Source organism: Phalacrocorax carbo, chromosome 2, assembly GCF_963921805.1.
Source record: "Phalacrocorax carbo chromosome 2, bPhaCar2.1, whole genome shotgun sequence".
NCBI classification, from domain to species: Eukaryota; Metazoa; Chordata; class Aves; order Suliformes; family Phalacrocoracidae; genus Phalacrocorax; species Phalacrocorax carbo.
In genome coordinates this window covers 38808793-38833617 of record NC_087514.1, presented here as the reverse complement: position 1 = coordinate 38833617, position 24825 = coordinate 38808793, and the positions used below count along the sequence as shown (strand labels likewise).

Sequence of the window (24825 nt, the reverse complement as noted above, 5' to 3'; positions counted from 1 at the left end):
GGGAACACGTCAGGGAACTCTGTAAGGACTTCACTTTCCTCCACTCTACAACAAATGCATTTTTTACAGTTATATTGGGAAACCAAACATATAACTGCATGGAATGAGAAAGTACAAAGCAGTAAGGATTTATAGAGTGATAATATGAGTCTTTGGCAGTGGCAGTTCCAAACTCATTAAAACAGTAATTCTCAAAATCCTATTGTATATATATTACATAAGACTTCAAAATGCAATTTAACTAGATTTTTATTTAACTAGCTGGCTTTCAGGATGTATATGATTTCGTCCCTCTCAAGTAAATTACTGCTCACGCATTTTTTTCCTTTTAACTCTCCTCTTTCTTTACTGTTAACTTTGCCTTCTTCAAGACTCATTTCTGGCCCATTCTTACAAATGCTGTCAAGGTTAGTGCTTGCTGACTCACAACGGCACTCATTATATTCCGACACTTGCAGGAACAAGCACTTGCAGTTGGAACAGGCAAGGACCCTTATCTTGCAATCTCTGCAAAGCACCAGGTACAGCTAATGTCCAGTTTAATAACAACAGCAATAGTCACCCAGAAATCTGCCATTACATGTGGACAAGGAGCAAGAGGATTTGTAGACTCGGTGTGGGCATTGCTGCCTCTTCAGTACGCACGCAGCTGCTTGTGAAGCCAAGATTAAGCCGTAGTCAGAACACCAGATGAAATGTTGTGGTGTTAACAAGAAATCTGACTTTTGTAGCAAGTGAAGGATTCTTAAAGTATTTTTTGTCTTCCTCCCCAATTTAGATGGAGAAACGCCTATCGTGCTTCAGCCGACTAATGCAACTGAGAAGACACAGCTAATAGGGGACAGCCATCGGAGCTATCGCACAGACTCCTAGAGCGGGCAAACACCACCTCTTGGTGCTTCCCACTTAGTGACACAGCGAGAAAAAACACGTGATAAGCTGTGCAGCCTGTATTTGTAGTTGTCTTTAAGATAATCAAGAGTAACCTGAGAGTAATTTCCTATCAAGGCAGAATCTCCCCCTAGGCCACTTCAAGTAGGTTGATATCTACACTCTGAAAGGAGATACCTATGGCTAGCACAGAGCTCTACAGACCAGCATGCTGGTCCCTCACAGCTTCAAACTGCCAGGCTCGGCACGGTCCTTCCCTCTAATAATACTCCCTTTGGTATGATTGCTCTCCTCCCCGCCCTCAGCTGAGATTTCACCTCCCAGTCACAGTCTCAAGTCCTTCTCCAGACGCACCGGCTCCATCCCTCCCTGCCCTGGGAACGTTCCTCAGGCGCAGCAGTTTTGCTGGATGTGAAACGTTCCTGTGAGGGAGCCCTGGAAATGCTCTTTAGCAGACCTCAGAGGGAAAGTCTGTAGAGAGGCAGATGGGGCTGTCCTTCCCAGAGAGGAAACGCTCTTTGGAAAGCAGCTAGCAGCTTGCTGGGGCCCAGCCCAGCAATAATAAACCTGAGCCAAGTCAAAGTGCTCTGGGGTCATTCTCCTGGTGGTTACAATGCAGGTCACTCCAAATCCAGGAGTCACATCCAGCACCAGAAGTACACATAGGCTCTGGGTCCTCCTGTGCACAAGGTGCAAACCCAGGAGATGGTGGGCAAACAACATATGGAGGCGGAGGCTGGCCCTGGGCTACCCCAGAGCCTCTCTCCCTGGAGCCGGTGACAGTCCCATGGCAAAGCTCCCCCATTCCAGCCTGGATGGGCCTGCTGCCTATGCCAGGTGGCCCCGTTTTCTGCAGCTGCAATGTGCTGGAAATTGGTCCCCAGCCAACAACTTTCTGCTGGCTTGCTTATTCCACTGTGTCCCTGGCTGCCAGACCCGCTGCCCCGCTGGCTCTGGGATAGGAGCCATCGCTCCAGCACTGGCACTGGGGCTCTGGGAGCAGCAAGGACTTGGCAGGGCAGGCAAGCAGCAGGGGCACAACCGTCCTCCTCACAGCCTGGCTCATGGGGGTCAGCCTGGGCCCTCTGCCCCAGGCATGGGGGCTTTAAGAACACTTGGTGTGATTTTAAATAAAGAGGTAGGGATGAGACGTACGTTCAGGTGTACCACTGCAGAAATCAGTGGAGATACGTGTGGTGTGGCTAAAGAAAGTATGAAGAAATTAGGCCTCTAATTTGTAAGAGCTAAAGAAATGCCTCTGAGATCTTAAACTTAGCACTTCACTGGTTTGACATAGTAGTTTAAGCCTTAGCTGATTTTCTCTTTATTGATCATGTTACATCAATCATTGTCAGTTCTATGCATTTGCTGGTTTTGCTCCTCTAATCACAGTGCTGCAGTCCAAAGGGAGACGTAACGTACCACTAAATTATATAGACCAGTAAATATATAGCTAGTCAAAAGTCTTATTCCCTTCCTTAAAATTGGATTCCGCAGTTGTGAAACATTATTGTCTTCCTTCTATTCTCACCTTTCACAGCAAATGTTGTTCAGTGGCAGCTAAATATATGGGAAAACTGTGTGTTTCATTGCTCTAGCTGTAACTCCAAAGTCAAGAAATAATTTAACATTTCTTTAAAGTTCCCATAACACATGGACATTTTAAAAGACATTAATTCCAGTTCAGGTTATATATGTGTTCTCCAGGTGCATTGCCCTCAGAAGTAGCCCTATTTTTCTGCTTCAGAGGAGAGGGGAAGTCCCGGCATTGCTGGGGCTGTGGACAAGCACTCGCTCCCTTCCGACCCATGAGCTCCTCTTTGTCCTCAGCTGCACCTTGCAAATAATTTTGGAGGCCACTCATACATATGTAAGTCCAGACCGCCATCCTGCCTGCCCAGCGGTGCCAGGGGGGTGTGCCCTTCCATCCCGGCAATCCCAGGGGAGGGGAGCTGGTGACACCATCCTGCTGCTGTGGCGACGTGATCCCAGAAGGCACATTCCCAGCGGCACCTGAGTGCTGCAAACCCTCCTGCTGGGTGGCTGGATCAGGCGGTATATGCATTGGGGTGCTAGTGCTGCGAGATGGGCAAGACGCAGCCCACTTGGGTACGTGCCAGGGGCACCAGCACCCACTCACCCTGGCACATACACGCACACACACACATCTTTTGGCTTTCTTCGTTATTCCCTTTTGCACAGTGTTTACTCTGGTATAAGGTGTTATTGCCCAACGAAGGAGCAGGGAGTGCTCATAGTATGTGACAAATCTGCAGGCTAAGTGATTTCTTTTTACTGTCTGGTAGAGGTGTTCACTGTGAAAGTGTGCACATGCTACGTAGTGATTGTTTCCAGCAGAGATGGAAGAGGCATTCGGAGAGAAGTCTGGTGTAAAGCTACAGGTTATATGTGGAACCATTTCCCATGTGAAATCCCTCCTCCTATTCCCATGGAATTCACTGAGAATTGCACCCTCGATTTCAACAACAGCTACAGATCAGGCCTAAAGACAGGGAGGGAAAGGTAAATCCCAGATCAGCAAAAGCAACTGGGGATTTTTTTCACATCCAAACACCTTTGATGTCCCTCCAGAGCCCACTCTATGGGCCAGAGCCAAAGTTCACTGAAATCAAGGAAATTATCTCCATGGGCTCGAGATGTACCGTAAGTCATGTGGTTCTTATTCACTCTTTCTAAATGAGACGTTTTTGTTGGGGAAGATTTATGACTCGATCTCACAGTGTGATGCAAAGATGGGCAAGGTGCCACATGTTTGCAAAGCCCTTTTACTGACATGGCGGTTGGTACAGAAGAGCCACAACAGATTATTGCAGTTAGCCAAAAAACCTCAGAACAAACCAATGACCAAGACTCTGAGTGAATTCTCCAGGACTTCCAGCTTAAAAACCTGGGTGTCTGAACCCATGGTTTAATTCCAAGGAGGAAACTTAGTTTTCAGAGTACCAGAGCATTTGCCTCTCTCGCTGCTGTCAGGACTAGCTATTCTGAGGACAGCTGGAGAAAGGATGAATGAGGATTTCAGGACTTAGCTCTTCAATGCAATTTTACTCATTTGTTTGCTTTTCAGAAAAGTTCCTGACATGAACGTAGCTATGCTTACATGATCTGCTTCTGTGTAAAATTCAGCTGCACACCCGTTAATCTTCTCAAAATGTATGGATCCCCAAAATTTTGTTCTGTTTTGCTGCATTTATTTATATTTAAAGTACTATATATTGAAATCTACCTTTGCTGTCAACCACTCTGACTAATAAAGGTTGTATGTATGAATTGTAGCACTCCCTTTTCCACACTGTCAACAACTTCATTCCGGTAACAGCTAGAAAAGCTGTTGAGACAGCTGCCCAAAAGTACAGCTTTGCATCCCAACAAGTGGCAAGTGGCAACTCAGGATTTCCCCAAAGAGGAACTTGGTCTTGGATTGCAGCAGATGCACCTACCTATGCAAAGCAGCCAGAGCTACAGCTGCACATTGCAAATCCTTTATCTAATGCCTGTCTACATAAACAAGTTCAGCAGTGCAATGAGGTGATAGAACACAGTAGTTTTCCTGGCATCAGTTCCTATACGGAATGATTTTCCCTAGCAAAGGGTGCGCGCAGAGAGGGAGACCTTGATGCTGCTGAGGACAATGGCAGACGTCCCGTCAACTCACTCAGGGGTTTTGCAGCTGTCCAAGAGCCAGCGCAGAGTGCCAGATAGTCTCGGCCTGCTACAGGACAGGAATATTTCTCACTAGGATGGTATCCAGTCTCTGTGATCACAGAAGCCCAAGCATTTGAGAAATGGACAAGGGGCAACCGTTTTGGCTGGATGTATTCTCAAAGAGCTGTCCTTTTGCGTGCTTAGATAGTAACTCATACCCAGACTCACTCAAAATACTGAATGGAAGAAAAATCACAGAAGATTTAGACCTACCATCCACACAACCAATTATTTAGGTAGTTTATGCACTTTCCTCCCCACAACAAGTTCAGAGGATAAACCACTCTGCTTAGTCCAAAAAACATCACACAGTTGTATGTCATTTAATTTCATTGCTTACCTTCCCTAAGAATTAATATCCAAAGTATGGGTATGATTTCAGTCAAAATGAATTACATTTTTGCCTCTTCTTAGAGTAAAATCATTGAAGAAGAATTATGAAGCATGCAAAACTGAGCACAGCTAAAATCACTGATTTCTTTTCCTACACTTATGTCTTCCACAGAAGAGAAAATGTTCGTTGTGCTGTTACAAAGCAGGGAGAAAGACCGCTGATGAAAGCAACCCCCTTCCTCCTCTCCAGGAACTAAAGTCAGCTAAATCATCACATGCAGCACCTGTCTCCTTTCACTTTGAGAGGGATGAATGGGTACAGGAGTTTTGTACAAAAGGACTCTGTCCTTTGTGCCAGCGCCAGGGTCTCAGGGCTGGGAAGGCGATAGTGTGGGATGACTGGGTGGTAGCCGACACTTACAAAATAATCTCAGAAAGATGCTGGTAAAAACAGGCGATTTCCCACTGGTGGAGAGAGGTAACACGTGCTGAGTACCACCTGGCTGGATTTGAAAATGGGTTCCTATTGTGGCAGTATGTAAGTGTATGGATACTTCCTTATTCTGGAAAAATAGTGTCTAGACATTTCGGGAAGGTTGGAAAAAAACCTCAGAATTTCAACATCCTAATTAACAGTGATGAGATGACAGGATCTCAACAGGCATCCTCCTGCACTAACTTGCTTTGTGAGGGTTTGCAGTAAGTTGGAGTAAGAACAACATGCATCTTTTTTTCCTTTAAAAATTAACGAGGCGTTGGCAGTCCCGCAGCAGGCGTCCTCTGCTCCCGTGGCAACCGCTCCTGCTGGAAGCCTGCGAGCCACAGCAGGAGGGGCTCGGTTTGCGAAGAGAAAAACAACCGTACCCGCAAATGGTTAAAGAACAGCTGTTTAGACGCAGCTTGTATGGAGGGAGGGGAAAAAGTTTGACGTCTCCTTCGAGCCGGAATCGAACCAGCGACCTAAGGATTTCCGCGAGCAGTGCCTCTACAGTCCTCCGCTCTACCAGCTGAGCTATCGAAGGGACCTGGCTGAGCTTCCTCCGCCAGGCCTCAAGAACGTGCAGGCCGCGTCTCGGTGCCCGGCCGCGCATGCGCGGGACGCACTGCTGCGTGGCGGGCCGTGCGGGATCGCGGGGCGGGCGGCCCTGCGGCCCTGCCTGGGGCGGCGGGGCGGGCGCTGCGGGCGCTGCGCTCGGGCCTTGGGCTCTACGGTGGATCGGGGAGGTATTGGCCTTACGCGGGGCCAGTGGCGCAATGGATAACGCGTCTGACTACGGATCAGAAGATTGTAGGTTCGACTCCTGCCTGGCTCGCGCTTGTTTTTCATGCCTCTCACGTTACACGCGCACGACGGGGGCAGAGGTTGTTTTTCACCTGATCTCGTAATTTGTCACCGTTTATACACCCGGCACATCGTCAGTTATTTTCTCTACCAAAGAAACTATGGAAAACCTCCTGGGCATAAACTTTTCAAACCCCCTAAATATGTGTCTCGTCGAATGCATTAACTCTGCCATCGACTGAACCCAATGAACGCGCCAGTGAATTACGCAGGGGAAAAATCCTTTAGGCCCTGGGAGAGGAGCAGCGTGCTCACCATTGGCCTGACACGGGACAGTCAGTCTTAGGATTGGCATCCCCGAAAACAGCCGTGAGGTCTCCGAAGGCAACAAGCAACGCTGCTGTGACAAAGACTATTATTTTCGTAGCGATTACCCGTTAGTCTTGAGAAGCGTGAGAGCATCCTCGCTGTGCAGCTGAATGAAAAGCATGCGATTTTGCAAAACCCCGTTTCTGACACCTCTAAAGGTGATGCAGCGGGTAAGGAACAGCCTGCGACCGGGAGGGGCGAGGGAGGGAGGCGTTCTGAGAACGCTCCAGGGCTTCAGAGTAGCCGCAACCTGTGGATTCAGCGCAACTTTGCTATAAAAAGCGGTTCATGTTGTTATTAATAAATAACCCAGGGGGCTCATTGGTGCTGTTAACCCTTGGAATCGCCACCCTTTATTCTGTGGTGTCTGTGGACGGCGCTGGTGCCGGTCGCGATACAAGGGTGTGCAGGCAGGCGAGGGGCGGCACGAGGACGGGGCATCGCGCCGTGCGGGGCCAAGCCCTGAGACCCTCATTTTTCCACGTGTTGCTCACGCTTACGTATCCATTGTTGGGAACCTTACTGAAGAAGGCTTGTTAGGAGGGGAGGAAATGGGCCCAAGCTGCGTCAGGGTAGACGTAGATTGGATATTAGGAAAAATTAGGAAAAATTTCTTCACTGAAGGAGTGGTCAGGCATTGGCACAGGCTGCCCAGAGAGGTGGTGGAGTCACCATCCCTGGAGGTGACCAAAAACCACGTAGACGTGGCACTTCAGGGCATGGTTTAGGAGGCATGGGGGTGTCGGGTTGAGGGTTGGGCTTAATGACCTTAGAGGTCTTTTCCAACCTTAATGATTCTATGGTTCTGATATGTAACACTGGAGATGGTGTAGAAGGAAAAAAACGTGGCAGTGCGCTCTGCAAGCTTCCAAGTGAACGCGTGCGGCTTTCTGGTGCCCACCGGGGAGGGAGGAGGGCAAGAGAGGCCAGGCCGGTTTAGCTCCGCTCTCCGCGGGCAAGCGAAGATGCGGCCCGGCACCAAAACAAGTGCGAGCCAGGCAGGAGTCGAACCTACAATCTTCTGATCCGTAGTCAGACGCGTTATCCATTGCGCCACTGGCCCTACACGCGACAAAGCTCTGCGCCGCCGCCCGCTCAGCGAGCCCCTCTCCCGCTGCGGGCCCCCGCCTGCGCACGCATGCGCTGCCCACCCGCGCGGCCACTGCCCTCGCACAGCGCATGCTCAGAGCCCCGCGCGGGGCGGGGCGGCACCTTGGGCGGCCGCTGGGGGGTGACTGGCAGCTCCCTTCGATAGCTCAGCTGGTAGAGCGGAGGACTGTAGAGGCGCGGCCCGCGGGAATCCTTAGGTCGCTGGTTCGATTCCGGCTCGAAGGAGAGGCCAATATTTTCTTCTTACTCCTCGGGCAATATTGACATTTTCGGCCCCTCGGCGATGGATGGAGTCGCGGCCACCGCTCCCGCCCCGCCGCCCAGGCAGAAGCTTCTCCTAGAGCCGTTTCAAACACGTGTAATACATGAGCAACTCACATCTCTCTTTTTTGTTTTTTTTACAAAAAAAGAGAAAATACTGTAAAGGGGTGGGTGGCAGCCCTGCAGTAAACAATGAAATCCATGTTGCAGTGATGCTTCTGGAAGCGCTTCATTATTTTCCATAATAATATTATTAGCAGTAGAGAGTAGAGGATCTATATATATTATAATATAATATAATTATAAAATAATATATTATAATAATAATCATAAAATACATTTGGCATTACCCTATATGAATAAAAAAATTTAGGTGTTTTTAGCACAATCACAGCTAATTTTATTAGGTCTTCTTTTCCAGGGTGATTCTTGGGGTGCCACTTCAGCTCTGGACAGGTGCTCCTCATTTTGCATGTTGCATTATGTGGTGCCAAAGGATCCATACTGATTTTGCTTTATATGATGCCAGGTAGTCCTTATGGATGAGGGCTTTGAGCATCCTGGCTGATGGGAGTGGATAAAAGTGCTCCATGCTCTCCCAACTTGACGTGATGGGCGAGATGTTTGGTCTTGGCCTTTGGCCGTGCCATAAAGCGGGTACATGGGGTGGTCGAGGAGAAGGTGGAGCAGCAGGAGAGGGCATAGGGGTCCTTTATACAGAAGAGATTTAATGCAGATGGACGTGGGCCTGCTTAGGCTGCTGTAAATAACAGGGCCAGCACTCACATTCTGCCTTTTTTTCCTGTTTTCTGTTCTGTTGTTGTAATGCCATCCCCCCTCCTTTTCCCTTAAAGTCTTCTTTGTCATTACAGGTGCTACGTGGCATGCAGAAAAACACACATGGCAACGACTGCTGGCGTGGAGAGAGTAAAAGTGTCTGAAGGCGGCCAAGTCTGTATGCGTAGCAGGGGAAGAATGGGAGTTTTCTCCTTCAAAAGAACCCAGAGTGAGTCTTCTCTGTGTGACAATGTTTTTCTAGGGTAGATTTCAGATATGAGAGCAAGGAAGGCCCACTGTCTGTGGGAACAGGGTACAAGCAAGATTATCAGCAGGGAAACAGATTTATGAAGCTCAGCAGGAGCCAGACATGCAAGCTTCTGCTCTGAAGTTACACGCTTCATGCATTACGCCCCTGGCCCCAGCTACCTCTCATATTGATTAGCATGTTTTTGTGTCTGCATATGGACACTCACACAGAGTCTTTTCTCCTTCCAGCAAGGTGCAGTACACCCTCTCGGGAACTATCTCAGGAGAAATCCAGGCATGAAAAGCCGGCCCAGCAGGGAACAGGGACACCCCGGTGAGCAGAAATTGAGGGAAGACATCCATTTTGTTAGGTGGTCTGCTATCTTACACGTCTAGCAGTCAAATCTGAATCCACAGTCCAAAAGCACATCCCTTTATGGCTCCCCAGTGTGGGACAGGGCACAGACTCAATTCAGGGCTACAAGATGAATTTTTCTTCTTGGTTAAGATTCACTCTTTCCTATATAAATGTCTCTGCTCCTACTTCTTGCAGAAGTTCATGCAAACTCCTTCACTCCTTTTCACTCATTCAGTGACAGTCCTTTCTCCTTGTCCTAAAGGATAGCTTAATAAATAAAGGCACATCCAAAGTTTCTTCTGAAGAAGGGACCATCTCCTCTCCCCCTCCAACTCCAAGACATTTTTTTCTCTCCCACCCATCCAGAAAGTATTGACATGCATGTGCTTCTGTGTATTACCCGTAAGTGAAAACGAAGGCAGAGAAAAAGAAAATAAAAATACAACAGAATGAAAGCCAGGAAAAACAAACAAACAAACAAAAATACCTGTAACTCAAACTGCGGAAAAATGTAGGCACCGATCTCAAGATTTACTGTATGCCGAACAACTATTCTGCCTCCTAAGCTATGGCTCTGTTACATTAATGTAACTGCTTGGCTCAGCTTCCCACTCTTCTAGGACATGCTCATGTATTTATGTGTACTAAATGCTTTTTACTACAGTAACAGCCTATTCAGTGCTTGGATAATAGTGTAGCTTGATAAATACTTAATTTAGGAGAAAAGTATTGGCGACCGGTCACCGCCAAGTGCTTAATTGTTTCTCTGGTCTCCGGCAAGGGCCAATAACAAACTCTGTGTGTGTATCCTATTCAATCATTTTTATCACTTAATAATGAAAGATGCCAGACATTATAAAAACCCCATTCATAGGACATTTCACTCTGATGCCCTGGGTCACCAGAGTGAGGTGGGCAGGCAAACAGATGGATCAGGGGTTGTTAAATGGCCTGACGGGTGCAGGAGGGGACACCTGCTCCAACGAAAAAACATTTTCAGCTCCTGCATTGTAAGAAAATGTTTGTTTGCATTTCAAGAAAAAGCTGTTTTTTCTCCCAGAGAAAGGGGAGATAGGATAAATCTCAGGAGAGTTAAGAGTTTGAGGATAAAAATTTTCAGACTGAAGGATTTAAAAGGAAAAATGGTGAAAATGTTCCCACATGCCGAGGTGCTGGCTGATGGATGCGGTCTGCGATACGGGCACGTGCACAGACAAGATGTCTTGCTTATCACATAGGTGGGAAACCCCTGGAAAAGAGAGAGCATCTTTCCTGATTTTGTTAGTATCTGAAACTTTATTATTTCTTGACTTTACTCTTGCCAGTGTATCTATTTTGAATATCGTAAACACACGCTTCTCATTGTACCAACTCTTCACCTGGCTTGAGTTAAGTGGGATTTCAGGGTCACCAGATCTATCGGGTTATCGCTCATCTAACAGCAGCTCTCTCAACTGACATCCTGGGCACTCAGTCATGATCTTTAGTTCCCCAGGAAGTTCCCCAGAGCAGCCAAACCTACCTTGTTTCAGCATCAGGAGCCAATGAGCAGGTATCCTCCAGGGTCAGCCAAGCCAGAGCATGACAGTGAAAAACTGGAAGATGCTGGGAATAGCCTTAGGTGCTCGAGGTTCCTGGAGGGCTTGGGAAAGATCCATGTAATAAGCAAGATTATTTTTTTTTTAATAAATCTCTTTGGAGATAGAGTTGACCCAGCTGAAGCCTCCCAAAGATGCTGAGCAGGATGTGTGGGTAAGAACTTAACTGAACCAATCCCTTAATGAGGAAATCCCTTCCTCCATGTATTTTTTTTCCCAGGCTTCCCAATTTTCCCTCCATCCATGCTCGGTTGGGCAGGAACCTTAAGGGATACGTGGCCAGGAAGGTGAGGAGAGGGTGTAAAAACTAAATCAGCGAGCCAGGCAGGAGTCGAACCTACAATCTTCTGATCCGTAGTCAGACGCGTTATCCATTGCGCCACTGGCCCATAGTGTTGGTGGGTGGCACTGCTAAAACGCGGGGTTGCGGGGCAGGAGCAAAGTCCTGCACACTCTGGTCCCCCAGTATTGAGTCTCTGATTCTCCTCCCATCCCTAGTGGGTTCTGCACTGTTTTTCTTGGGGTGGGGGAACCCGAAATTCTCCAGCAGTGGGTGACGGTTGTGCAGTGGAAACCCCATGTTCCCACCAGCATCCAGGTCCAAGTTCCGTATCTGATGTTGCTCCACTGTGATGAAGAGCTTTGCAAGTACAAGCCGGGAACAAGTCACATCATGTCACCTTCTGCAGTATCTATGCCGAAAGGAAAAAAGAAAAACATCATCATATAATCCAGTTCCCAAATGTTGGGATTTGTGTCATGCCCCTTTGCTCGTAAACTCTGTTCGCCCACACCCCAGCAGCCCCTGGCACCAGCAGAGCCCAGCTGCTCCCCTGGTGCCTGGAAGAGGAGGAGGTGGGATCTGTCTCTGCTTCCACCATGCAGTAGCAGAAAAGCCTTGTAGCCCTCACCCCACGCCTGGTCCTGCCTCTGCTTAAGGACCCCAAAGCAGACAGACAAGGCCTGCAGGGCTGGGACAGGCTGTGTGGTGCGGCACAGACCTGATCTGTTCACAGGGATAAAGGCAGCTCTGGAGACACCAAGATAGCATCAGCACCTTGTCTTCCAGGTAACCCCCACTCCACTGTCACACCAATGCCTCTCCCATTATGACTTGCCTAACTCATGCCTGCATATTAGTTCCTGCCCCAAGCCCTGAGTTACTCTTGGTCTGTACCCCATATTTTCTTCCTGCAGCTCAGACAATTCTCTTTGCACTGCCAAGATGGGCTTTGCCTTTGAATCCATACAAAGCACTGTTTTGGTGCTTCAGGAAGGAGACCAGCGCCCCAGTGGCTGTGGTCTTGGTCACTCGGTATGCTCTGCAAAGGCCAAAACACCCCAGAACTTTTCCAGTTCTACCTTGTCAATCAGATGCAAAGTAAGTTTTGCTTTTCCACGGAGAGCCAGGGAGCACCTCACAGATCAGTAACATTTTGGATTCAGCCTCAGGACATCTTAGTGATGCTTCCTGCCTGCTTTTCTGAGCCTCTCAGTGACCTTAGGGCAGCCAAGCATGTTGGCCCATCACTGATAATAACCTGGGTGTCACTGAGCTGCTGGGTTCCTTCCAATGATAGCCTTTGATTGCTGGTTGATTTCTCACCTGACACTTGTCCATCAGGCTTTCAGAAACACGTCTGTACCAGAGAGAGTCCAGCTACTGAAAACAAAGTCTGCATATTTAGCCCTAGCTTCATTACACAAACAAACAAATTAAAAAAAAAAAACCAAACAGCCAGCTTTGGACATTAGGGAGCATGGAAAAACATGAATTACTCTTCTTTCCATTCCTTAGGAACAGGATGGGATTCACCTAACCTACTGCCAGGGAAAATGCCAGGAGCTGTTGGAGACGGACATTAATCAACGACACGCATTGCTACCATACGTCTCTCAGCAGTGGTGGTTTTGCCAGACTACTGTGCTAAGTGATGGCCTTTGGCTTGACACGCTTGTGAGCACTCCTTCAAGTCACGGACCATCTGGTGGGTACTGAAGGTATATTCTGGGTAACAATGAACATGTTGAGGGTGAAGTTTGAAAGGAGGATGAGCCAGTTTAGCAGCTCCTTGCTCCAAAGTAATGAGGTCTCACTTCTCTTCCCCTCTTCTCCACTGTGCTAGCTACACAACTTGCCTTGTCACTGCTTTAGTGGTCTTTGGTCACTCCCGGCACCTGAGCCAACTTCATAACCCAGCAAAGAAGTGGGTAATTTTCTAACAGTCAGTGAGGTGAATCAGCTCAGCTGGTGCAAATGAGGGGACCAGACCTTGCAGACAGGGCCAGCATGAGGAAAGCGAGAGGCACAGGCTGACCTGTCCTGCTGGCCAGAGCAGCTCAGCCACCTGCAGTTGCTTGTCAAACTGCAGCCCAAAGGAGAGTCGTGTTGAGACAATGAAGCAGAAGACATGGAGTTGGAGCAAGGTGTGAGAAGTGGAGAAAGTATCCAGTAGGTGAGAGGTAGAGTCACTGTCTGCGTCCGCAGACACTTTACTTTCAATCTGTTATTTTCATTCTCTCTTCATTTCCCTTCTTGCTCTCTCTATTTTTCGCAGGTGCTAGTAATGTGGGCGGTGAAGACAAGGCAAATTCCTCCTGATTGCCTCAAGCCAGTGTAGAGAGGTAAGCATGGAGGGGAGCAGCTCCTTCATAAGCAGAGACTTGCAAATAGCTCCTCTTTTGCAGATGGGTTTTGGTTTTTTCCCCTGAATTAATCTTGAAAAACCACAAAGTGAATGAAAGGGGGTGAGTGTGTCCAAATGGCTGGAGGGCATATATCAGCAGGAAGAGTCTAATTGCAAACAGGATTTTGTAGGGGTAGGGGTAGTGCCTTTTTCTGTTCAGGCACCTTGGACTTGTGCCTATTCCTTCGGTTGGCAGCCAGAGAGATGATCCACTGCGTGCCTGAGCCAGACAGGATAGAGGGCTCCCACATATTCACTCAGAGATCCCAGGGATGTTGCTCCTGCTGCAATGATGGGATGAACAATGTTGTTAGAAAAGAGTAGTTTCTCAGATTTCTATGTACTTCTAATGGAATTACTGTAAGCAAATAAGGCGACTCAGTTTCGACTAATGGAACATGTGCTGCATGGAAGAACAGCTGTGTTGGGGTGCTCTGCAATTCAGGAAACAGGTCCCAGTGAGATGGGCCCTGCTCGAACCCAGGACAGGGCTGCAGCCAAGAATACTGATTTGAGGAGAAACCTCGGTCAGGCAGGGAACAATCCTTACGCCTGGAGGAAGCTGGAGCCAGAGCTCGGAAATCAGGCTAGTGGCCTGGGGAGGGGATTAATACAGCTAAGAGCTGGAAATGAGAAGTGGTGATACAAAGGGGTGGGCAGATAGGGAAGGACAGGTGTGCCTGCGCTATGCCAAGCCTACCTTTGGTGGCTGCTCCTGACTTCTTTTGATAGCTTTCCTGGCAGTGAGGCCGGCTACAAATATACGTAGTTTTTAACGGACTTTTAGTTGCTGCTTCAGTTCAGGCTGATGGGTGTTTCTCACCTTTCTTCTTGCTCAGCAAATGGTGCAAGAAGCACATGTTCTTTCCCCAAACCGAAGTCCTCCAACAAACCTGTAGAAGCCCCTGCGATTCAGGTCTTCCTGGTTGCTCCCAACCCTAGAAGATACTTCTTCCTTCCTGGTTACTGTGGATCCAGTGGGGCCCTGCAGCTGAAGGAGGGTGCATTCAGTAATGCTTTGGATATTATGGAGAACAAGCTGGCAATCCAGAGTGCTTGCAAGGTGCCTTAAGCTCTACATGGAGATTTACCACATCCTTTGGCAAGGAACAAGTCATTAGTATCCAATTACACTGAAATCATACTTAATTCAAGACAGGTTAAGACAAAAAGCAAATAAAAACATTTACTCACAGCTGCCAAGATAGATAGACTTATAAAAGAGGTAGGTGGAGAAATGAGAGAAAACCAGGCTTCAGTTACTGGCTTTGAAGATTAAATCAGTAAGGCCATTCTCTCATATCCAGGCATTTTGCCTCAGGCTCTCCTGACACAGTGAGGAGCAGATAGCCTATCTTCCTCCACACCTTACACCTCAGGCTGTGTTGACCAAGAAGTATTTCCTCATGGATGAACAAAACATCTCTCACATCTAATTTTCTCCTAAAATAATTAATTTTTCCATTTCAGGGAGGTCCACCACTTTAGCAAGGAGTTCCTCCTATTTCTTCCCTGTCGAGGAGATGCACTGGCCCTTCCTCTTGGCAAAAATTAGAATTATTTCATTCCTTTAGCATTACCTGGCCAGCTAACAATACCTTGGCTCAAGTGCTCAGCCAGAGTGCTATCATGGGAAAGGCACTGACTTAATGCCTGAATGCCACCGTTTTCTCTTTTTTCCTCTTTTGTTTTTTGTTTAAGTTTTTCTTCTGCAATAATGTAAACATCTTCTCTTTACCTTGCCTGCTATCATTATTCTGGCAGGCATAGGGCAAAGTGTGTTCACCTAGTCAGCCTTGGTTTGGAGGCCTTGCTTCAAGCTGGTGCTGGGATCAGGAGCAAGGGGAGCAGTTTCTGCCCACAGGAGCATAGGCTGCTCTCTGGATCACAGGACTTGCCTTTTCAGGGAGAGGGTGAAACAGTCCACCTGCTTCATGGTAGAGGATAAAGGAGCTGAAGGTTGATGTGGGAAGGAGGAAAAGTGGGTTGTTGTGGTGCTGCAAAGCAGAAGAGGTGGTGGTGTGGTTGTGCTGGGCTTTGGGGAGTCAGTTTAAAGGGAGCAGTGCTTATACAATGCAGAGGGCATCCTGGGACTGCTGTGTGCTTACTCCTTTCTTACCCTGTTATTGAGTCTTTTTCCCTTCACATCTTCCACTTGCCCCTGCAAACTTTCTCCTTCCAGTTTTACAAAGCGGCTTCACACAGGGACCACACAGAGATACCCATTAGCCCACTGGCAGCACAGTTACCTCCCTAAACTGGAAGGAAATGGCCCAGGCACCTTTCTGCCCCCCTGCATGGTTCCTGCAGTGCATGTGTAAGAGAACAACCCCACCTTGGAAAGAAGAGGTGTTGTCTATGTTTAATTAGCGTGAATCTAGACTCCCTTTTGATCAAGTATTGTTTGATGTTTTAATATTTAACCTAAGCTTAGGAACAGAATGTCTTGGCCATTTAATCAAGGACAAATGTTCCTTTTGGAAGAATATAAAGGAGAGTTGGGAAGAGAAAATAGCCTTGAGTTGTCCTTAGGTGACAATATATGGATAAAAAGGATTAGGGTACTTCATTGGTAAAGACCACCAAGGACCCCCAAAGAGAGGAAGACATGAGCAGAAGGATCTGAAGCGGAACAAAGATGAGTGACTTAATTCCATTATGCAACCTATGTAGATTAGAATGAATAAGTATTAGATAGGCAGAATATGTATGAGTTTGTTGTATAAATATAGTGAAGGAGCTGGCTTCTCTGTGCTTGATCTGTGGAAAACCACCAAGCACCCAGGCTTGAGCAACTCTGAAATAAATTAACAGTGTCTGTCCTGAGTGTGTGATTATTGACTCACTGCACACCATGTGGCGAATCTGCTTTTTGGACAACATGTGGGGCCAGGGGAGGAGCGGGGACAACACCGGCCTGGGGCTGGAGAGCCGAGGCACAGATCCCACTGCCTCCCAAATTCTGGACAGGCATGCTTCCCTCAGAATCGCTCCCTGGCTGTAAAGTGAGGGAAAGGATGAAAATGGGATCACCAAGATGGAAAAAGGTGGAGCTTCCTGCTCTACACATTGGCCCCTTCAGATGCTTTATTTCTCAGTTTCCAGCCTGGAGCAACCTGTGACAGTCAGTGTAAAGAGCATTTCACATAGGAACATGTTAAGTCGCCAGAGAGGGGATGAGAACGTTGTCGACTTCTTCAAGGCCAGAAGGTGATGCACGACACCTGGCTTGATAAAGATACAGTTATACTTCCCTGGAAGTGAATGATGGCTGACTTCATTCAGTTCCTGAGAATGAGCAGCCAGTCTGGATGCATTTTAGATTAAAGTCTGCCAGGAGCCCAAGGAATTGGCTACAACACCTGACATATTAGCAGCACCCTAATAAATGCAACCTGAGCCATGGCTTGCAGAGGAAGGTTTTTAAGGGTGCACTGTACCTTCTCAGGGCAATCACCTGCACACCAGCCGGTGACAGGTGAGACGTCTTGCCAGTTTAGATGGGTAAAGGTAGGAGTCTGTTTAGCTTTTTTAAGTATTCCATAAATGTAATCTATTTTGGGTGGGTATTAATGAAGTTTTCATGGATAAATAATTTTATTTGCGTTTTTGCGTCATCTCTCCTGGATTAAGCAGGATTTCAGTGTTATTGCTGGCATTGCTTGCTGAAGATTATGGTGAACTGTTATGCTGTGGACACCTAACCATACTGGGCTCCTTGGCATATTCTTCAGAGTGTTAACAGATAGCAATAGCCATGCCTGTCCCATTTTGGCTGCAGAACCAAGGTCTCTGGTGAGTACCTCTGGTGGAGGCCAGGGATGGCAGAGGCATCCTCTGCTATTTGGTGTGGAATAGTAGATTGGCCCCAGGTTCAACTTCTGAGGTTCCTCATGAACTTTGCTCTAAATCTAAAATGAGTGTGCTGGGACTGAGGATTCCCCTCCTCCAAAATGAGACTGTCTTCTCAGCCCTCATATTTGTAGAGGTGAAATCTGTTAAGGTCACAACCCAGACTAAAGTCCAGAAAACTCCTAAACAGAGAACTTATTAGGATTGAATTTATTTGTACGACTGTACAAATAATTGACACAGAGACATAAAGTGGTACAAAACTCTACAATTTCATGGGCTGCTTTCAATATTTCTGGTTGATGCTACCACACCCTGGCCAGTGAGTATCAGCAGTAAGGGAATGAGAAAGAAAACAGGGCTAAGAGGGGAAAGAGGCACATATATATGTGCACAGAACAACAGTAAAGACAGCTGTGAAACATCTAGATGGCAGCTAGATGGAAAATATCGGGAATAATTTCTGCCTCCTCCCTCAAACTGTGTTCATCATCCATTACTGACAGAGGGGACTGCAAAATGGTCAGAAACACCCAAACAAGGATTTCGGAGTCATGTAGGAGCTATTCAAGGTAGCACTGGAAAAGTCCTCGACTAGTATCAGCCCTACCCAGCAACAACTAAAACATGAGTGTGTTGTCAACATTATTTTCATACTAAGTCCAAAACACAGCACTATGTCAGCTGCAGTGAGGAAAATTAAAGCTATCCCAGCTAAAACCATGACATGGGTAGAATAAGAAGCCCAGCGATGAGCAAGAGGCTTCCTGCCCACCCCAAAACCCCCTCTCCTTTGAGTTGGAATTAAACCAGTGACTAAGGATTGCCCTGAAAGCACTACAGCCGTCCACACTGGGAGCTGAACTATCAAAGGATGAGAGACGCAGTCCTGAGACTGACTCCTGGTGGGATCCCACAGCAGCCCCAGTCCCAGCAGCATGATGGCAAGTGGCACACACGTCACTCTGGGATATGGGGAACCACGGCCTAAAAGGCACCTTGAATACAATTTTCTGCACAAAGCAAAGCTCCTGCAAAGCTGCTGCCTTGCTGTGAAGTACTTCATAGCAATGATTAGGGATGGAACTAGCACCAAAGCCATACTACATAGGTAACTGGAAGAGACGTGATTTGTAGTCTACTCACACAGAAATCCATTATCACCACTCTCATGTTTGCATTACAGTCTTTGGGATTATCAGAAGCAGCAGAAACAGGCTGTGTACTGTTCCAGCTTGTCACATCCCAAGGTTTCCCTGAAGTAAGATTCCCTGCACACCTACAATAGGGCAGAGATGAGGGAGATCTGACCCCATGGCATTAGAAAAACAGGGCCACAAGTGACTCAAGGAGGCAAAATTCGCAACAAGCAGATCCATCAGAGGACCAACTTTGTTGCACCACCTCTTCTTTCTTGCAGACTACATGCAGTCAGCCATGTGCTTCACTAGCACCGATCTGGCACCTGGCTCTGCTTCGCCACCACATCCCAGCCCTCCCTGCACACACCCATCCTCTTCCACAGTCGCCTTCTCCTGATCCAAAAAAGTGGCTGTGGCAGTGGGATATGGGGTTGTCGGTGCCCTGTTCTTCCAGCTTCTTGACCACAGAGGTAGGACAAGGGAGGTCAGGTGTTGCTGGCTCACAGCAGCGCTCCTTCCCTTGCACACAGCACCAGAGCAGCCTCCCTCCCTGCTGATGGCCAGGGTCACCAGGACTCACCCTCTGGGCTGGGGACAGGCTGTGCTTGGCAAGGTAAGGTAGAGGCAGGGGAATTATGGTGGGGGGGGGGGGGGGGGGGGAGGGAGGAGAGAAAGCCCCAAAGTCTTTGTCTTCTCCCTAGATCATAGTAAGATTACTGGGATGCTATCTACTCCCGTGAACTACTCGTTCATATTGCCCAACAGTGACTACAGAGGTGTAGGACTTCACAGTGAGAGGTGTGCATCCTCAGGCAGCCCGACCCTTGCTTTCTGTGCAAAACACAAATTTTCCTGCAAAGCTGACCCTTTGGTGGCAAGGTCAAAGCCTTTGAAGAGGCACCCAAAGTCTGATTTGTTCTGTGGCCAAAGGACTTGCTGTCTGCCCTTTCTTTCCTTACATTCCCTAAGCTCAGCCAGAATCAGAAAGGCTGACTCCTGGAGAAGAGCCTGATGGGAGAGGGCAATGCGACACCGTGTGTGTGGACATGGGCCGGCGTGCTTGAGATGCTTCCTGAAGTGATAATTCAGGAGGGCGTTAATCTAATAAACTGCTGCTTGGTACAGTGAACACAGTGTCACAGTGGATGGCATCCCTCATCATAGCTTAAAGTACATTCATTCAACTCCTGCCCAGCTTGAAGGAGTTTCCAGATGTTGCTTCTCCTTGCAAACACCTGCATCTCTCTCTCTCATGCATTGTGCTCCCCTACGCTCATGTGAATCTCACGTGAGGGAGTGGGGAAAGAACTTGGCTGGAAAATGGCTAAAAGACAAACTTGCTCTTCTAATCTGCCTTTCAAAAGGAAAAAGACACTGGCACTCAGAAATGAATAGTCATGCTGGTTTTGCTCTATGCCTAAAGAGCATTTACAGGGCAAAGGAACACATGAAAGGAAAACAGAGGTACCACCTCTGTCACCAGTCACATGCTAAGCAGGCACTTGACTTGTTCAGGTAATGCCTTGCTGTGTGAAAACCTTCCTGCCCCCACACACAGTATTTTAATTTAGCTGTAATACCATAATGTTTGATCCTTTATCTTCCAGCGCTGAATCTCTACTTTGTCCTGGAGGAATGACCCTCAAGATGGGGATGGAGGAAAACATGACCTAGACCAGCCTAGGGAGCTGGGACAGAGTCTCAGCAGGTCTCTGACGTGGTATAGTCGTGTGCTGAGTATAACCTTAAAATCAGTTCCTCCTTTGAACTACAGACCTCATCATTGTCCTGGAGAAAAAAATGCCTGTGCTCCTCTGCTGTGCCAGCTGAGCTATGCAGGGGACATACTGAAATAGCATCAAGAGTGGCTTATGTTGAGCAGACTAAGGCTGGGGAGAAACGTGACACTGGGATAGGGCTGTATCTCTGCGAAGTGATGAGCTGACACCAGCTGGGAAGCCTGAGCTGGATCTGTGCTGTGAAACGCAAGTTGATTCCTTATTGAACATCACTCTCCTTTCCTGACGACAGAGCTGGGGCTGTGGCAATAGTGTTTAAAGGGGGGGTGCTATGGCCTGTTAAGGTCAGAGAGGAAATCAAATCTGTCCCCCAGTCAAAATTCCTATGGTAAAAACTCTGCGATTGCCTTTTCCTTAAATTTTGGTATGCTTGGGAGACCCCCTGGCACTGCCCCAGCTGTGCCCCCTGTGTCTAGCCCTCTCTGCTAGCAGGGGAGCCATGTAGTGATGATTTACAAACAGGCTCCCATGGGATGCTGTGACAGCAAAGTGGCGGGGCTGCATTTGAAAAGCCGTGCTAAAACAGTAAAGCACTTGGTCTCTTACTCTCCCACAGGAAGTGGGATTCTCCCACTTTTCTAACAGGTGTGATCTCCCATTTTTCTAACTGGTCTTGTTTTATATATATCCTTTCCTTCTTCCTGTCTCACTGTCACTGTAGGGCTTATTTGGGGGTGTGGAAAAGCAAGCCTGTGCCTGTTATCTGTGAAACTTGTCGCTGGTCCCTGGAAAGGACCTATTTTTAGGTAGGCAGTAGTACGGGGCTATTTCTTCCCAACATGCAGTACTTCCTCTATGCATTGCTTTGGACATACTTCGATGCCTTGCATGTGAAATGTAGATCTCTTTCTAGCAGTATTGTGTTGAGGGGATGAGGGTTTGGGTACCCCTGGGCTTGTAAAGTTGTGTATTGCTTGGGGAGATGCTGAACAACTGTTCTCATGTTTGTTATTCCACAGAACCAGCAGCCTGTCTTTTCAAGCTCACTGATTTTGAGACTTTTGAGAATACACGTAGTTTCAGGGAAGATGATAAATGCCTCACCTGAATCACCATTTGGGGCTGGCCTCCCTGAAGAGTACGGCCTGACCACCATTTCTCATCCCAGTCTCAAGGACTGTGGGGAGACGAGGACTTTCTGTTGGCAGGGCTTTCTGTTTTCCTGTGGCCCCTAAAGCCAGGTGACACTCGGGTCCACGCTGGGCTGCTGGCATTGCTGGAAGGCAGCAGGAAGCCACAGGACCCTCCTTCCTTCCCCTGGGCAGGCAGCTGGGAGCAGCAACACCACAGTTTGGTGTCCTGCAGGCAGCAGAGCCACAGCATGCAGAGGTTGACTCCCCGATGGGGTTCATCCACAGACACTCCCTGTTTCAGGGTCTTTTAATCCAAATCTCTGATGTTTGTCTGCTATAATTTATATTGGTACTGCCGATGAATCTGGAACAGAAATTATAAATGTAGTTCATCCTCCCATTTATCCCATGTTTCTCTCTGTTTGCTGCAAATCATGGAAGCTCCTTGAGCATGGATAAGCCAAGAGAGGGCTGCTTTTGAGCATGCTTCAGCTCAGGTCAGCGTCCATCCCCTACTCAAAAGAAAAGGACTGACATCATCCCTCTGACTGGTCCTTGTTACTTGTCCCTGAAATCCTGTGCTCTTGCATATTTGATGTGTTCCCAGTGACTCACCCTTAGAAATGCTTTGAGTTTGCCCCTGCTGCTGTGATTTTGTAGGGGCAAAAGGAAATTTCAGAAGACGTCATTAGCTCCTGTGCTGGTCCTTGTTTTCCTGGAGATGTGAAACCAGATTGTTTTTAGAAGGTCTCCAAATACTGACCGCATGTGGCCTATCATCACATATGAGGTACACAAAGATTAATATATATGTTGAGAGGAAAAATGTCAGTCTCAAAAGGCAACTGCTTTTGAAAGCACTTGTCTCTGTTGCAAAGGCTCTTTTGCTGCATAAATTGAGTCATGTACAAGGGTAGTTTCTATATTTATCATGGATGTTTGGTGATCACAATAAAATCATTAAATACAAGGTACCATTTGCAGTTCACTCTTGTACAGGCAGGAGGGCTTCATCTTATAGCTGGCTCACCTGCTTAGTAAGTTGTTGCAAATGTAAGTGAAATTTTAGTTTCTGCAACATGCCTGTTGCAGGTCAGAATGCTGATGCTCACCATCCACTGCTGAGGACTGCTCACTGCAGGGTAAATGGGCACAGATGAAAAGTGAGATGGGTGGAGAGCCACCCCCTGCCCTCCAGGGATGCTTGGCTAAAAATGCAAATATTTGCTGTCAAAACAGCAAGAAGAGTTAGCAGGAATGGGAAGAGGGGAAAGCTGCATTGTCATTTTACTCATTTTGTGAGGATGTTGTATTGCGTGGGCGGTAAGGACTCCTCGGCAGAGGTGAGTGAGGCAGGGCAAAGCTGGGGGGAGACAGGCAGGTTGGTCCAGGGGTCCACGCACACAGCAGCGGTGGCTGCTCCCCTCTCTTGCCCCACAAGGGTACCTGCCAGCCTTGTCCTCCTCCAGCAGCTGAGCTCTCGTACAAAGCCCTCAGGTGAGTCCTGCCAGCCTTGGGAGCATGGGGAACTGCTGGAGGCAGTGGGGTGGGGGTGGGTGTCAATCCCTGCTCAGGGGATGATGGGCAGCTGCCCACCTGCTTTAGGCAGCTGCTGGTGGAGGGGTCTTGCCACCCCTGGGGTGGGTGGCAGAGTTGGCAGGGTGCTCGCTCGTCCCCAGGAACAGGCGGGAGGTGGGGTGGCAGCAGGCCAGGGCACCGTCACCCCATGGACCAGGAGGCTCCATTGCATCCACCATGTCTGAGTGAGGATGCCGGGGCAAGGAGTCCAGTGCTTGTACAGTGGGCTTTGTCTGTGCTGGGCTCAGTGGAGAGGTAAATCACATGGGAGTTGTCCTCTGGCAAAAAAAAAAATACGCTTTTTCTCTTTGTTTTTGAGTCATACAAAAGAGCCACAGGGCAGATTTTCTGTGACTGGCACTGGAGAGCTTCACAGCACTGGTACAAGATAAGAGGTTGCAGAGGGGTATTCTGTGAATGCAAAACCCAGGGACGTCATTAACTCTATCCCAGCCAAAACCAGCACAGGCATTGAAACCTGAACCTGGACATCTCTTAACCTCTCCTTCCTCCTCCAAATCCCTTTCCTAAACCCGCTGCTTCACAGCCAGCCTTCCAGGCTCTCCTGGCCGTCAGTCCACAGCCTGCAAGCAGTTATTCAGCTGCGAAAATAGACAACTTAGCAGCAATGTCTCTAAAAGCAAGCATATCTCTAGGAACTAGTGTTCTGGTTTTGTCAACAAAGCCAGGTAACATTCCTGGGCAAGAAATACTAAAAAAAATAAATAAAAAAAGATATTTTCTTCTTGGTGGTAGCTGGCAGATATCCAGAGATTCTGTCCAGGAGCGGGGTTAAAGCGGGTCCTCTTGCCCTTTGTTGCTCTTGAGAGATGGCTTAGCTTGGCGACTCTTTGGAGGTGGACAGTTGTGCATGCTGGTGGTCTTCCCTTGTGGGTGTGGAAGGGGAGGAAGAGGAGGGTGACAGGGCTGCCAGGGAGAGACAGGAGGGTGCCTCTTTCTCAGTGTGAGTCCTTCGAGGTCCAGCCTCAGCAATCCCTGCTGAAGACCAGCTGCAGGACCATCCCGTAGCTCCGCAGCCTCTTGGGCTTTGCTCTTCTCTTCCTCCTTGTTGCAGCACAGTTGTACAACGCGTGGCTTTCCTGGCACTTCTCCCCCAGTCTTTGCAAGTGCAGCTGAGCCTCCTCATTTCTTTACCTAGCAATCGCTGCTGTGGCTCATAATACTTTGACAGAAAAACCTGTACTGATTTTTCACATCTGACATACATCTTCCTGCCAGAAAAATATTTCAGCTTAGGCCTGGCTGTAGAAGGTGGATTCGTCTTTGTTTTGTCAGCTCCTTTTTGTGGTTGTGCTGTTTATTATCTGCTCCGTGTTAGTGTACTTCAGCACACAGAAAGGGGAAAACCAGCAGTAGACTTTCCTTCACCTTGTTGCCATCAGATGTCCTCTGCAGATGCATCAGGTGTCATGCTCAGCCTGTTAGCAGAAGGCTTTTGTGGGCTACCACAGGTAAGTATAAATTCACCAGAATTACATCCCAGAGGCACACTACGCCCTGAGAGGTGCCTCAGCTCATTGTGCAAAGGACCAACCCAGCGGCACAATCTACCAGATTTTTTCCATGCCATGAACACCCCGTTCCCTAAATCACCATACGCAGGTGTTTTGTTCAGGGACATTTCTAACCTTCAGCTTTTCCTTCCAGACTTTTTCTGTTTCTGCCTGTGCAGCAAAGTGGAAGTGCCCACCTTGCCAGGCAAGGACAGCTCTCCTCACC

The 24825-nt window shown here is 48.1% G+C and overlaps 1 protein-coding gene, 1 long non-coding RNA gene and 5 other non-coding genes across 7 annotated transcripts in view; 4 read left to right on the top strand and 3 right to left on the bottom strand.

Moving 5' to 3' along the window:
• Window positions 1–873, top strand: part of DNAJC5B (DnaJ heat shock protein family (Hsp40) member C5 beta) — a 50730-nt gene extending 49857 nt beyond the window's left edge. Inside the window, exon 4 of the mRNA XM_064445438.1 lies at window positions 779–873. Coding sequence (XP_064301508.1) covers window positions 779–873 — 95 coding nt within the window. The remainder of the gene's footprint in view (window positions 1–778) is intronic.
• Window positions 874–5882: 5009 nt separating this feature from the next.
• TRNAY-GUA (transfer RNA tyrosine (anticodon GUA)) lies at window positions 5883–5972 on the bottom strand. Its single transcript is given in 2 exon segments — window positions 5883–5918; window positions 5936–5972. It is a non-coding gene; the product is annotated as a tRNA-Tyr (tRNA).
• On the top strand, window positions 5918–15942 carry LOC135311903 (uncharacterized). The gene is made up of 4 exons (XR_010371445.1): window positions 5918–6771; window positions 8845–8978; window positions 12753–12942; window positions 13513–15942. It is a non-coding gene; the product is annotated as an uncharacterized LOC135311903 (long non-coding RNA).
• On the top strand, window positions 6191–6263 carry TRNAR-ACG (transfer RNA arginine (anticodon ACG)). Its single transcript has one exon. It is a non-coding gene; the product is annotated as a tRNA-Arg (tRNA).
• On the bottom strand, window positions 7592–7664 carry TRNAR-ACG (transfer RNA arginine (anticodon ACG)). The gene has a single exon. It is a non-coding gene; the product is annotated as a tRNA-Arg (tRNA).
• TRNAY-GUA (transfer RNA tyrosine (anticodon GUA)) lies at window positions 7847–7936 on the top strand. Its single transcript is given in 2 exon segments — window positions 7847–7883; window positions 7901–7936. It is a non-coding gene; the product is annotated as a tRNA-Tyr (tRNA).
• TRNAR-ACG (transfer RNA arginine (anticodon ACG)) lies at window positions 11271–11343 on the bottom strand. The gene has a single exon. It is a non-coding gene; the product is annotated as a tRNA-Arg (tRNA).
• Window positions 15943–24825: the final 8883 nt, after the last annotated feature.